This window comes from Thalassophryne amazonica, chromosome 10, assembly GCF_902500255.1.
Source record: "Thalassophryne amazonica chromosome 10, fThaAma1.1, whole genome shotgun sequence".
Classification (NCBI taxonomy): Eukaryota; Metazoa; Chordata; class Actinopteri; order Batrachoidiformes; family Batrachoididae; genus Thalassophryne; species Thalassophryne amazonica.
In genome coordinates, this window is record NC_047112.1 from 94,716,259 (window position 1) to 94,731,014 (window position 14,756).

Consider the following 14,756-nt stretch of genomic DNA (forward strand, 5'->3'; position numbering starts at 1 on the left):
GCCAAACGCTGCAACAACTTTTCATGTATAGTGCTTCATTAAATATCTTCCCACAAAACACTAGCCTTGCAAATAAGATAAGAGATTCCTAATTAGAGGCCATGTGTTAAATAAATGTGCTGATAGCAACACAGAGACTTGGCCAATTTCCAGTGGCATTGCCTCAGCCTCCTACCATAACTAAATATAAAACACAATCTTTCTGACATGACACAAGCACAAGTAAGTCAAAACAGATTTTTTTTTTTTTTTTTTTTTACATGGAACTTCACATACTGTGTATTAAACTCAACAGTAAATCCACCAGTTTGCTTACCTGCAGATACCTGAACCACATCCATTTTAGACTGCTTGTGAACAAAAGAATGGTGGAATTCCTGAGCAATTATCTGCAGTGGGCAGAAGACAAAACATCTTCTGAATAAACATGTTCCCACTTATGTAAGTTCAGAATATGTCAGACAGTTGGGATTTACCTGCGGTGAGAGGAACCTCTCTATCCTCCAGCAAAGGAAAGGCTTGTCTAGTATGCTGTTAACAGAGGGTCTTTCTCGTGGGCTACGTTTAAAAAGTTGTCCTAAGAGAGCCCGGAGGTCTTGGGAGTAATGAACTGACACAGGAGGGTATGACCCACGAATGATCTTCAGAACAAGGTTCTTCATGTTACCAGCTTCAAACTAAAATGAAACATATACACAGTTATAAGCACCACAGAGAAATGGTTGATGATTTCCCAATATAACCATACACAAGTATGAGTCGAGAAAGCCTTACAAAGAAACTACGCAGTGCCGCGCAATTCGCCGTTCCAATGCAGCCCGCTTTGTCATGCTTGACACCATGCTATATAAAATAATAATGATAATAATTTTGTAGCCAGTGACTCTTTTACTTTCAGAACTTGCCTGATGAACCCATTCTCGCATCGCACCCAGAATCACAGAGAAATCATCTACGACTACACATTGTCTCATGCTCGTTGTGTGGTGGAGAACGCATTTGGAATCTTGTTTCAAAGGTAATTACTTATAAAATATATTCTAATGAACTGGTAAAACAGTTGTGTTTTGATTCCTTCTTATGAGTTAGATAATGTATCTGTAAAGTTATGTTTATTATTACTATGTTACTATGTTTATTATTACTATTACTATTACTATTACTATTATTATTATTATTAGTAACACGTTACTGAGTAATGCGTTACTCTAATCTGACCACTTTTTTTTAGTAACGAGTAATCTAACGCGTTAATCTTTCCAAATCAGTAATCAGATTAAAGTTACTTCTCCAAGTCACTGTGCGTTACTATTATTTTTACATTATGGGTCGATAGCAGCATTAGGCTTGGTCTGTGGGCAGGGGGTCGGGGTTTGACTGAACTACACACTTTAAGCAAGCTGTGAGCTTTTCATCCGCATTTTTCTGCAACAGCTACAACTCGTCCTCACCTCTTAAAGCACAGTGACAACAGCACACCTGCACTGAGCTTTACAAAGACATTTTTATGTTTTTTTTCTCCGAGCCGCTCCGTATGTGTTGCTAAAAACAGCTGATCCTCCGCGACGCGTCAACAACTAACACTATTTTCCACTCAAATGCACCTAAACTCTCTTTCTGAGGACCACATGATGTGAAAACGCAATAAAACTTTCTTACCTGTAAATCTGGTCATGTTTTCTGCATAAATCAATGTTATCCATTCTTTGTGCTCAAACGCCAAAGCAGGGGCGAATCCAGATGGAATGGGGGCGTGGGCCAAGGATGTGCCCCCCCCACAACATCCCTAGATTAAAGGTCCAGTTTTGAAGCATTTTTTTACTACAACTACTAATACTACTTAAAATAATAATAATTTCGACAAGTAAAATGTTTAGAGAATTTAAATGTTAGAATGAATTTAATGTTACATTTATAAACAATGTAGGTTAGAAATTGCAAGTTTTACTGTTACAGTGCTGTCAACAGTTAAATATGAGGTCAAGAAAGAGGTCTTTATTTTACTTTTTATAAAACAAGTATTTATTTTCTTTGAAGCCAAGAAAGGGTGACTATAAAGTGAGTTTTGGCAAAACAAGTATCATTGTCATGTTGAGGTGGCAGAGGGTTGTTGTCGGCAGCTGGGGAAAGTAACTAAAAAAGTAACTAGTAATCTAACTTAGTTACTTTTCCAATTGAGTAATCAGTAAAGTAACTAAGTTATCAGTAATCAGTAATTGGATTACTTTTTCAAAGTAACTGTGGCAACACTGACAAGGGGTAATCATTATTACTGATGAAAGAATTCATTCGAAAGCTCATATTCAACATATTCAAAAGAAAGTGTCAAAAAGTATTGCAGTACTAAATAAGGTAAGGCATGTTCATGTTGATTGCAAAGCACTTCATACTCTGTATTGTTCATTACCTGGCTTACTGTGCTGAAGTTTGGGGCAATAATTATAAAACTACATTGCAAACATTATTCATTCTTCAAAAAAGAGCATTAAGAATGATTCACAATGTAGGTTATCGAGATCACACCAATTCATTATTTATTAAATCTAAAATATTAAAACTTCATGATATGATTACATTTAAGACTGTGCAATTAATGTATAAAGTGAAAAATAAGCAACTGCCCCTCACAATTCAAGAATTTTTCAAGAAGAGAGAGGGAAAATATAATTTTAGGTGGCTTGTATCATTTTAAAATTGCTGGCGCTCGGACGACCAGGAAAGGCTTTTATGTTTCTACTTGTGGCCATAAAACATGGAATAATCTGGCGAAGGAACTCAAACGATGTCCAAATGTCAACCACTTTAAACGCCAATATAAGGAACTGATGTTTTATGAATATGTGAAAATTGTCTAAATTCTCTGAAAACTCAATTCATGTTTGAAGGACTATATAGCTGTTGGACAATTAAGTTAGTGATTCTGTGTTATTATTATTTTTTATTATGCGATGTGTGCTGTTATTGGTGTGGATTAATTCATTAATTTATCTTCAACCGTTTTTCCGGGTTCGGGTGTGGATATGATAAGGAAATTGAGTTTATTGATTATTTTAAGATGTCTGTGTTTTGCTGTTCTGCTCACTTTGTTTTGTTTTGGTTTTGTTGTGATAAGTAAAAGTTCCTGAGGTAAAAGGTAGGTGTATATAAGCTTTGCTTCTACCTACACCTTTTCGGTTGCATGGGTTGACTGGCTGAGAAATCATGTTTTATTTTATTTTGTTTTGTTGCAAAGTTCTTTCCTTGAACTGAATAAACTTGAACTTGTTTGAACACCGCTGATTGACATTCTCAGTCCCTTGGATATCTTTTTATATCCCTTTCCTGTTTTATACAGTTCAATTACCTTTTCACAGACAATTCTTTTGTTTTTCCTATGACTCAGAAACCAGAAACGTCAGTGCAGCACTGGATGAAAGATGCAAACTCACTAACCTTTTATATATACACACACACACTGATTACAAGAAAACAGATCACAGGTGAGGATGGTTACCTTTTGTAGCCATACAAACCTGTTTGTGTCAACTTGTGTTGACACAAACATGTTATCAGACCAAAATCACCAGGGTATATAAACTTTTGATCAGGGTCATTTGGTTAGTTTCTGTTGTCGTTATGATTTAGAAAGAGTAAACTCAGCTGTTTGACAATAAATGGCTTTACACAACCACCAATCACGAGTGAAAAAAATATTTTTGTGTTATCATTCATATTCTCTAAAAAATAGCCAAAGAAATCTAAAATTCTGCCAGGGTATATAAACTTTTGAGCACAACTGTATATGTACACAACATTAAATCCTGATGGAGATTCAGCTAGGTTAACAACTCCAACAGCTGCATGATATGACAAATATTATTAGTTATGATTTGCTGATAAACAAAAACACACTAAATTAAATATTATTATTCATTTGGATTATTTAAGTGAGATTACTTCAAAACAGTTTTGATTAAAGGCTGGAATTCCCGTTGAAGATAAAACGACTGCAAATTTGAGTTGGGTCAGATATAATACAGACAAAAATAACTACATCAAATTGAATCTAAACTACATTACTTATCAGTCATTTCACAGAATACTTACTGCATGCTTAAGTGTGCACATTTCATACAGGACACACCCTAGGGCCCAAACATCACTGCAAGGGGGAAAGCAGGAGAAGCAGGAAGAAAAAAACTCAATCAATCCACCAAACCATCCCATCAAAACACATACAGTAACACGTCTCCAAATTCCACAAAATAAACCTCACAATTAGCCCACTGGACACATACATGGGCACAAATACATATACACATTTATTTTGAAAAAGGCACTGAGTGCCATGTGCAGACTAATGGGTCAGCATTCCCATGGTTATTATTAGTAGCCATTTCTTATTTCAACCATATCCTATAACCAGTCCTTTATTCCTACTTTCTATCAGTACAATTTAATATCCCAAGCAGAGTAATATGTCTTGGTAAAGTCATGTGACTGCCATTTATGTGCCTTGGATATGATAAGTTAAGAGGGACTCTTCTGGCTTAAATGGCATTTCAATTTAATGCAGATTGCAGCATGTGATTCTCCTTAATATACTTCATTTATTTGAAGTCAAGTGGGTTTCACAACGTCTCATGCATGCTTAGTAAAATAGTTGATGACAAATAAATATTCACCTTCTTTGTATTTGCACAAGGAGTTCCATTCGATAAAAAGACATGATACAATTACATCTGACATCAGGTACCACAGTATCTACATTGTTCTCAATTATTTTGGCACAATAAGCAATAAAAAATATCATGTTAGTACCTTTTGTTGTTATATGGTTTGTTTTCACAGATCTCGGGTGATAGGTAATATGGTGTTCCGATACATGTTTTTGCCAGCTCTACGGTGCTGAAAATACAAAAACGGAAGTCAATTCTGTAATATTAAAAAGTAAAGCTTGATATTTCAGAGAACTGCAGTTCTACTGAGATGTCATTTTGCATACTTGTTCAGTACCCGTGCAATTCCAAAGTCTCCAAGCTGTATGGTCCCATCCTTTGTCAAAAATATATTCTATGCAAACATGATAAAATAACAAAAAAAGTTAGTGAAATAACATGTCAAAATGATAACTTGGGGGAACTTTAAAGAACAAAGAAATACCTGTGATTTGATGTCTCTGTGAAGGATTTTTCTGTCATGCACATGTTTAAGTGCCAAACAAATCTGGACAAACCAATCCAGGATCTAGGAAAGGGGCAGTTGGTAAACCCACATATACTGTACTTTAACACTAACACCACCACTTGTAATTCTGGTGGATGGTTGTGCCAAGGAACACTGTAGTCATTACCAGTGAAGTTGCTGTAATTACATCCGCCAAGGACGTAATAAAATCATCAGTGTTTATTTATTTGTCTGTCTATCTGTTAGCAGGATTACGTAAAACTACCGCACGTATTTAGATGAAATTTGCACCACAGATACATATTAAGCCATGGAAGAATCCATTAAATTTTGGAGGTGATCCAGATCCGGATCTGGAGTCAGGATCAAGATTTGACTTTATAAAAGCTTTGAACGATTACATCAAAACTATTTCACCCAATTTGCACCACAGATAGATATTAGCCCATGGAAGACTCCACTGAATTTTAGAGGTGATCCGGTGTAACAGTATATCTTCCCTCCTGGATATGGGAGGAGTTGTCCTAAAATATCTTACCCCCCCACCAGGGATATCTTACCCCCCCCCACGCATAGCAAGTCTGCAACAGTATTATCACACATTTCATCCTACCTAGATTTATACATGGCTGACACACTGGAAACAACATTGATATTGTTGAGGCCATTTGATAGAAAACCTATTCCCACCTTGAATGCATATCTACTTGTCTGACCCCTCTTTTGGGGGTGTTGTCCTAGGATATCTTAGCCCCCAGCCTCCGCATAGCAAGTCTGCTGCAGTATTATCACACAATTCATCCTACCTAGATTTATACATGGCTGACACAGTGGAAACAACATTTATATTGTTGAGGCCATTTGATAGAAAATCTATTCCCACGTTGAACACATATCTACTTGTCTGACCCCTGTCAATTAATATCAATAGCACAGATGTTCTTTCATATTTCAGGTTGTCAACCAGGTCCATATATTTGGAGAGTATATTTGGAAGTGGGATTTAAAGATACTTCAGAATCGGAAATTACTATTGTAGATAGCTATAGATACATACAGACTGTCAATCAAACTGTGCTTCATCTGGGACCATAAAACATCCATGAAATATAGAATTTAAAGGTTGCTCTATCCTGATTGAAAGGTTGCTACATCATTGTTTAACACTGCCAAGTTTATAGTGGGATGAATTTGGCAATATATAGTACAAAATTCTTGACATTGGGGTGGGGGGAAGATATCCAGGTCAAGATATCTTACGGCCCACTCCATCATGGACAGATGTTCTATCATATTCCAGGTTGTCAATACATTTGTAGAGTATAAAAATAGGATTTCAAAAGGTATTTTTGGGGCAAATGTCTAGTTATTTATTTATTTATTGGTATTTCTACTTAATTCTTTTTTCCTTGCTTTGTTAGTCTTTTTTTGTGGTGTTTCTGTGTATTATGTTTATATGGTGCATGTGGATTTATATGTGGGACTATACATGTGCTGATGGATGAATGTATTTGACTGTGTGTATTTTTATATGTATTAATGCATATATCATGTGTATAAGTTAATTATGTTATTTACTTAAGGACAAGGGGTGGGAGTAAATAAGTTTTACTTCTTCTCACTCCTTTTCGAATATCCATTGATCATGGTTTTCTTTAAATGTTATATTATTGTTGTTATTTATTTTAAGATATACTGTTCTGGATCCGGATCCTGATTCTGGATCAAGATTTCACTTTATATAGGCTTTGAAGGATTATGTCAAAACTACTTCACGGATTCTCACCAAATTTGCACCACAGATAGATATTAGGGCATGGAAGACTGAATTTTGGAGGTGATCTAGATCCAGATTGGCGGACGTCAGACATCTCTGAAGCTCTTGTTCAATATGTAAAACAGTGCCAAATAATTTGGTCAATGCCATTGATGTATTGTATACATTCATGAAACATTCATGATTCTTTCACAGTTTAGGCTTACTTGTTCTTCTGAGAAAAGTACTCCTTTCTGAGAGTTGATCTTTTTGAAAAGATCTCCACCCTCACAGTAATCCATCACAATGTAGAGACAACCCCCCTCTAAAAAAAAGAAGGTACAAATGGATCAAGACAAAACTCAAACATTTTGTAATACATGATAATCACTCTGTTTACTAAATAAGATAACATAACAGAGCACAAGTTGTGCTATAACGTAAATGCCTTAACCTCAAGGTCAATAGTAATCCCCATGCAGAGTATATTATAACAGCCTTTTCATCAATGTATAGTGAGCCCCCCACGACTGCACATACCCTCCACTGACAATCGTAATTTCTTCTTTAATCTGTCATTAGGAATAAACATCTGGCTTTGTTTCTCAGGCGAACATGTTGTTTTATGTATTTTTCATGCCTACTTTAATTTACAGGTGACCACTCTGTATCATGGGCGAGAGACATCCAATCCATGAGTGGAAAAAATTAAATGACAACTACAACAGTAACATTAAGACCAACAGTGATGTGAAACAAATCATAATTACATAAATACATAATTTATTTTATGTAGATATTGTATGAGGATTTAAATCAATATTTATCTTAGACAGACAGACTTAGGCAAACAGGTACAAAAGTCAGCTGAAACGTTCTGCCTCAAACACTATTATTTCAATAACAAGCAGGATATCAAATTGAAACTGGTACAAAAATAATCCTTTAGTTACTGAATATTGCTACACCAAATGGTTTTTGCCTGCAATTACAGGTGCAGAACTGCATTCAATGTAACATGCACACAGCAGTAAGTTAAAAAACGGCAACATACATGGATGTGTGTTTGAAACTAAGTGCTGCTACTGAATTCCTCACAATGGGCCTCATGTATCAACGTTGCGTACGGCGATATTTGAGCATATATGGGGTGTACGCCAAAATGGCTGCGCTACATGGCATTTATCAATGTGGTCGTTGGCGTACGGTGCACTGAAATATACACCAGGTCGAGAGGTGGTGTAAATTATACACCAAAATGAACCAGCACTGGAATCCACATAAAAATGAAAATGATCAACATGATAAACAGTGCCATCATACAAATCAATGCATATGTTAAATAAATAACACTTTCTTGATTATACTACATAATAATTAATACAAATCCCGCTTTTGCGGGATTGTTGGTCTCGAGCACGATCCGTGGCCACAGCGCTGACCGCAAAGAAAGCGCTGCTCGTCTTTTTCTCCAGACTTCGAGCCTGGAGCCAGAGCAGCGCTGAGCTTAACTTTATGTGGTGTGATCGTTTTAGACAATGGAACTGATAATTACAACTGTAGTGTTGTCATTCCCTTTGCCCGTGCTGAAATCAGGTTTTGTCTTCTCCATTCGTGTTACAATAAAATAAATAAAGAAATACATTTAAAAAATAAAAAAATCTGAAAAATTAGGCATGTCTTATTAATTGAGCTAGCAAATATCCACATGTCAAGAATTATTGACATGTGAAAAGAGAATACAGTGGTCCCTCGCTATAACGCGGTTCATCTTTCGCGGCCTCGCAGTTTCGCGGATTTTTTTAGTCCAATTTTGCATGCTTTTTTTTTTACAGTGCATTGTGGTCTGCATGTCTGTTTATAAGAATCTTCTCGCCCAGAAGAAAAAAGAGCACCAACAACAACCCATAACTGTGTTCTTCACTCGGAAAAAGACACCTGCAGCGAGGTTTGACTCAGTGGAAAAAGGCGCGGCGTCAAGACAAAGAGGCGCAATCAGAGGAACTGTGAAATACTGGTCAGTCACTATTAATAATTTCTTATGTGTCCAACCTCATAGGTTGATCAGTAAAATTAAATTCCTTAGTTCTAAAAGCCATCATAATTATTTAAAGGAAAACGTTCTTTTTTATTTCTCAAACAAATGTTTGGGCCTGAAAACAGGTTGGTCTTATTTCTCTACAAAGGTTTGAACTTTGAGAGTGTTTACACATGAGAGAAAAGTGAGAAAATGTTCATGCCTGATTGAGAAAAGTGTATAAAGTGGTTTTACAGCTTTAAAACGTCTATAATAATTGTAAAAAATAACGCTGACTACTTCGTTTATTGCGGGCTATTTTTAGAACGTAACTCCCGCGATAAACGAGGGACCACTGTAACACTTTTTTGATTATACTACAAAACAATTAATACGACAGCCGCTTTTGAAGCTGTATTGGCACGCGTCGTGATTGGTGGAGTTCTTTTTCTTTGCCGTCTTCCTGGCTTCCATGTCGTAAAATGAGGGTGTGTCTGAAGCGGAGTCTGAATATTTATGGGCGTGTTCATTATAATTACAATTTTTTCACCCGCCGCATTTATCAAGGTCACGTCGGGCGTACGCCAGAAATGGGCAGGTGCGCACTGCTTGATATATGTCACGGCAACTTTGGTGTACTTCAAATTTACACCGTAAATTTATGCCACAAGTGTGCAACGTTGATACATGAGGCCCAATGGATGGTTGTGCACCTGCGCACATTCTTCAACAAATGAGTGCTCTATGGCTATGCCTTGTGGATGTTAATGCAGTCAGGAGACAAGCAAGGTAGTTTAAAGGGCAAAAATCCAGCCACAATGAGTTTGCATGCCCCATAAGAGGCACAGGTGCCAACCTGTTGTTGCATTTTATGATCACATTACAGTTGTATGCAAAAGTTTGGGCACCCCTGATAATTTTCATGATTTTCCTTTATAAATCATTGGTTGTCTGGACCAGAAATTTCAGTTAAATATATCATACAGCAGACAAACACACTGATATTTGAGAAGTGAAATGAGTTTCCAGTATTTACAGAAAGTGTGCAATAATTATTTAAACTAAATTAGCCAGGTGCATAAATTTGGGCACCCTTGTCATTTTATTGATTTGAATACATTTAGCACTAATTATTGGAACACAAAATTGGTTTAGTAAGCTCACTGACCCTTGACCTCCTTACACAGATGAATCCAATCATGAGAAAGGGTATTTAAGGTGGCCATTTGCAAATGTTTCCCCTCTTTGCATCTCTTCTGATGAGTGGCAACATGGGAGCCTCTAAACAACTCTCAAATGACCTGAAAACAAAGATTGTTCAACATCATGGTTCAGGGGAAGGATACAAAAAGCTATTTCAGAGATTTCAGATGTCAGTTTCCACTGTGAGGAAAATAGTGAGGAAATGGCACAGTACTAGTTAAGGCCCGAAGTGGCAGGCCAAAAAAATCTCAGATACGCTGAAGTGAAGGATGGTGAGAACAGTCATAGTCAACCCACAGACCTGCTCCAAAGACCTACAACATGATCTTGCTGCAGATAGTGTCTCTGTGCATCGTTCAACAGTGCACTTTGCACAAAGAGATGCTGTATGATGCTGTAATGGAGAGGAAGCCTTTTCTGTATACACACCACAGAGTCGCTTGAGGTATACTAAAGCACATTTGGACAAGCACCCTCATTTTGGAATAAGGTGCTGTGGACTCATGAAACTAAAATTGTGTTATTTGGACATAACAAAGGGCGGTATGCATAGCTGAAAAAGAACACAACATTCCAAGAAAAACAACTGCGGCCTATAGTACAATTTGGAGGTGGTTCCATCATGCTGTGGGGCTGTGTGGCCAGTGCAGGTACTGGGAATATTGTTAAAGTTGAGGATCACATGGATTCCAGTCAATATCAGCAGATTCTTGAGAACAATGTTCATGAATCACCGACAAAGCTGAAGATGTGTTAGGGCAGGATCTTTCAATAAGACAACAACCCTAAACACTGCTCAAAATCTACTAAAGCATTCATGCAGAGAAACAAGTACAACATTCTGGAATGGCCATCTCAGTCCCCAGACCTGAATATTATTGAAAATCTGTGGTGTGAGTTTAAGCAGGCTGTCCATACTCGGAAACCAACCAACCTGACTGAACTGGAGATGTTTTGTAAAGAATGGTCCAAAATACCTTCGACCAGAATCCAGACTCTCACTGGAAGTTATAGGAAGTGTTTAGAGGCTGTTATTTCTGCAAAAGGAGGATCTACTAAATATTGATGTATTTTTTCTGTTGGGGTGCCCAAATTTATGCACCTCCAAACAACCAATGGATTTATAAAGGAAAATCATGGAAATCATCAGGGGTGCCCAAACTTTTACATACAACTGTATTTCTAGTGGAAGGGCAAAGAGATGGTTTGATATTAATAAATTATCACTAAATTTGTCTAAAACTAAAATAATGTTATTTGGGAATTACAATAAAGACATACAAATTCAGTTAACCCTCTGGGGCCGACGCCGTCGTATACGACGGCTAAGGCTAAGCTTTACTAAATTATAAATAACTTTTTAATGACAGATAAAAACTTGCTTGTTTTTTTTTTGCTGAAAATTTAACTTCGCGGACTTTCGAGCCAGCCATCAGCCATCTTTGTACTCCTCATAGAAGCTGTGTGATGACGTGTGCAATGTGAGTGTCCAATTGGTTCACCATCACATGGTTTTCCAAAATCCAATCGTAGGGCAGATTTACCTCATGTGAAAAACCAAAGATCGTTTTCAAGAGTGATATGTTACTAGTTGGCCCGTTTAGACCGCATAGACCATTTTGTATATACTGTTCAAAATGTGCATTTGTGTTTATTGTTTGAACCTTTTTCTTGTACAGTCTTTCACATAAGACCTCAAATTACCTTTTAAGTGTCAAAACAGTTGTTTATTATAGTTTGCTGTGTGTTTTGAATAAATGTGTGTGGAAAATTATTTTTCGCTTTACTTTTTCCTTTCTTGTTTTGATTGTAAACCTTTATTACACTTATAAAACACAACAAAAGCATACATATTATGAAAGCACAGGTTGTCCTGAAAAAAAGAGACATAAAACTTGATTGTGGGATGCAGGGAGAGCTGTTAATAGCAATAATAAAACATTTATGCCAGGTGAACTGTCCAAAAAATGCCCTCGGACTCCAGAGGGTTAAACACCTGACTTTCATTGTTCCATGCAAGTACTATATTAAAGATTGGCCAGCAGATGTCACCATATTTAACTGTATCAAATGCTTCAAACACTGAACCATTTCAACACAATTGTGTCATACTAATTCAGTGGTTCAAAACACTTCAGTTTCTCCGTCAGTAATAATTATCAATAAAATGCATCAGCAACCACGTTTTCAGATACACTTCAGATACACACAAATACACTTACAATCATGAATACTTGCTAACCAGGACATAACATATATGTCCTTTAAATTACCTAGCTTGCAACTAGTTGAAGTCTGAAGCCTACTGTCTCATCATGGATGATGAAAGAAGCAAAACACCTTCGCAATTTATGTCAATATTTTGATGAATTTTTTCATTAAGCAGCTTCATTAAACAAATGTACTCGAATGATTATCAGCACAACGGCGAGCTTACAGGCTAACCTCCGCTAACACTAGAAGACAGTTGCCAGTTATGGCTTCTGAAACAAGGGAGAAATAAAAAAGAAACAGCACCGTTGAGCTGAAGCATTAGTGGACATAAAATATTCTGTCTGTTAAGAGCTTCACTTCTTGTTCCTCGTGTGTATTTCCCACCGGTGTCACATACGAGGGCAGTGGATATTCTTCGGCCTTCGGCCTCAGGGTGCATGGTTTTCTTCAGGGTGTATAAAGCCATATTCATTGGTGAACAACTTGATAACTGATATAACCTCTGAAGCTATGCTTGAACTTTCTCTGAACTCTTCATGTGCAGCTGACTTCTCAGGTGCAAGGTTTTCAGTGAATCAGCGATCACAGAATACTGCAGTCACAACGTTGTCAGCAGATGTTAACAGCTGTTTCTGGTGTGAGCCTTAAGCTCCTCTCCTTTCATTAAGAAACAATGTGCTGTAGTCTGCTCTAGTCTTGTCTAGTCATCAACAAAAAAAATTAAAGGGAGATATTTTTATTTTGGCATGACATTTCTTGCTTCTGCATGAGAGCATGAGATTGATGCTGACAGCATGACTGTCATGCCAGATGCGTGAGAGTTGGCAGCCCTGGTGCTGGCGGAGGTAAAGCAGGGCTCTAGTTGTTTTTTAAACTCCCTTCATATCAACCAACATTTCTTGTTTCAGTTATTCTTTTGGTTCATATATTCCTGTAAGATTTAGTTTATTTGGGCTATTAAGGTTAAAGTTAGGGTGAGGGTTTGGATGTCACGTCACCGCCATAATAATAACCTACCAACACATAGTCAGGGTTACCATAACAATATCCAATAATGTAACAAGTGAATTCGTCATTTAACATACCTTCAAATGATTCTTTATACTGAACAATGTTAGGATGACTCATGTTAGCAAGAACAGCGACTTCTTTGCGAGATTCCTGCCTCTCCTTACTTGACATCTGTCAAATTTAAGAGGAGATAGGCATATCATGCATCAACGAAGCTCACATTTATGATGTAATACAAACCCTTTGTCATAAAGAGGCAGTGGATATTCTTCTTTACTTTGGCTATTTGTCTGGAATATGTTGCGACTGGTCAAGCGATGATGCCATCACATGACCCACTGTAGCAGATAACTGTTTTTTGTTATTTCAAAACCTTCCCCTAACCACAACATCCGAGACTTCCCTGCTTCACTCTCCCTTCCCCTAACCCCCGCGTCACTCTCGTGCTCCCGTCACAGAATGTTCCGGACAAATAGCCAAAGCAAGTCCTCTTCCGGTCACGGAAGAATATCCATTCGTCATAAATATATTGCCGCTTACCCTACATATACCAATCTCTTTGATGACATACTGGTGGCCATCCTCTTTGGATCTGACAAGAATGGCCTTTCCAAAGGAACCTTCCCCGATGTTTTTCAGCTTTTCAAACTTGTTCATGTTGCTGAAATTAGCTGCTCATGCTGGGTCTGTGAGCAAACACAACATAAAGGTAAATAATGGAGGGTTTTTTCTCATAAGGTTTTAACATTGCAAAGGGCAAAAATCATAGTGTCTACAATGAATTCATGTCAAAACTGCCGTGCCTCAGACAAGCAGTGATGCTGAAAAACGTTGTGTAACCAGTACGATAGCTAACATTAACCAAGAAGAGTAAAACGACTATCGCTGTGAAAATTGTAACGCCGAGGAATAAATTTAATAGCATCACCATTTGGAGGTCCGTAAATGCTACTTGACAGCAAACTCTTGAATTGTAAAGTCTATTTTTCACTGCTATCCGACAAACATTCTGCTACATTGAAATCGCACTCTCTGTCAAGCTACACAATCCTGTTTTCTGCATATTGATTGGTCACCGTCAGATATTTTGGATTGCTATTGGCTAATACGGCTGTCGATCATCTTTGACTCCGAATGACAGACCTCGTCTCCACCCTCAATCATGCTGTTGCCGTGGTCGCTCTCTCCTTAGCAACCGAAAGCGTATCCCAGAATCCCTTGCTCGGCGGAGAGACGCTGCAATCAAAGAAGTCACACGAACGGGCAAGTTAGCGCATTTGATAGAATAAATTAAAAAAGAGGAATTTTTAATTTGGCTTAAAATATAAAGGGATGTTGTCGCTATACATCAAGACGTTTTTGTGTGTGTGCAGCATGTACGTCCCCATC

General features: G+C 37.4%; 1 protein-coding gene across 1 annotated transcript in view; it reads right to left on the reverse strand.

Moving 5' to 3' along the window:
* The window catches only part of nek1 (NIMA-related kinase 1), an 86,849-nt gene extending 72,420 nt beyond the window's left edge, over positions 1 to 14,429 (reverse strand). The window contains 10 exon segments of the mRNA XM_034180546.1: positions 317 to 389; positions 477 to 677; positions 4,087 to 4,141; positions 4,801 to 4,887; positions 4,985 to 5,052; positions 5,143 to 5,226; positions 7,150 to 7,247; positions 13,442 to 13,538; positions 13,908 to 14,053; positions 14,296 to 14,429. Coding sequence (XP_034036437.1) covers positions 317 to 389; positions 477 to 677; positions 4,087 to 4,141; positions 4,801 to 4,887; positions 4,985 to 5,052; positions 5,143 to 5,226; positions 7,150 to 7,247; positions 13,442 to 13,538; positions 13,908 to 14,024 — 880 coding nt within the window. The 5' untranslated portion in view covers positions 14,025 to 14,053; positions 14,296 to 14,429.
* Between the last annotated feature and the right edge of the window lie 327 nt (positions 14,430 to 14,756).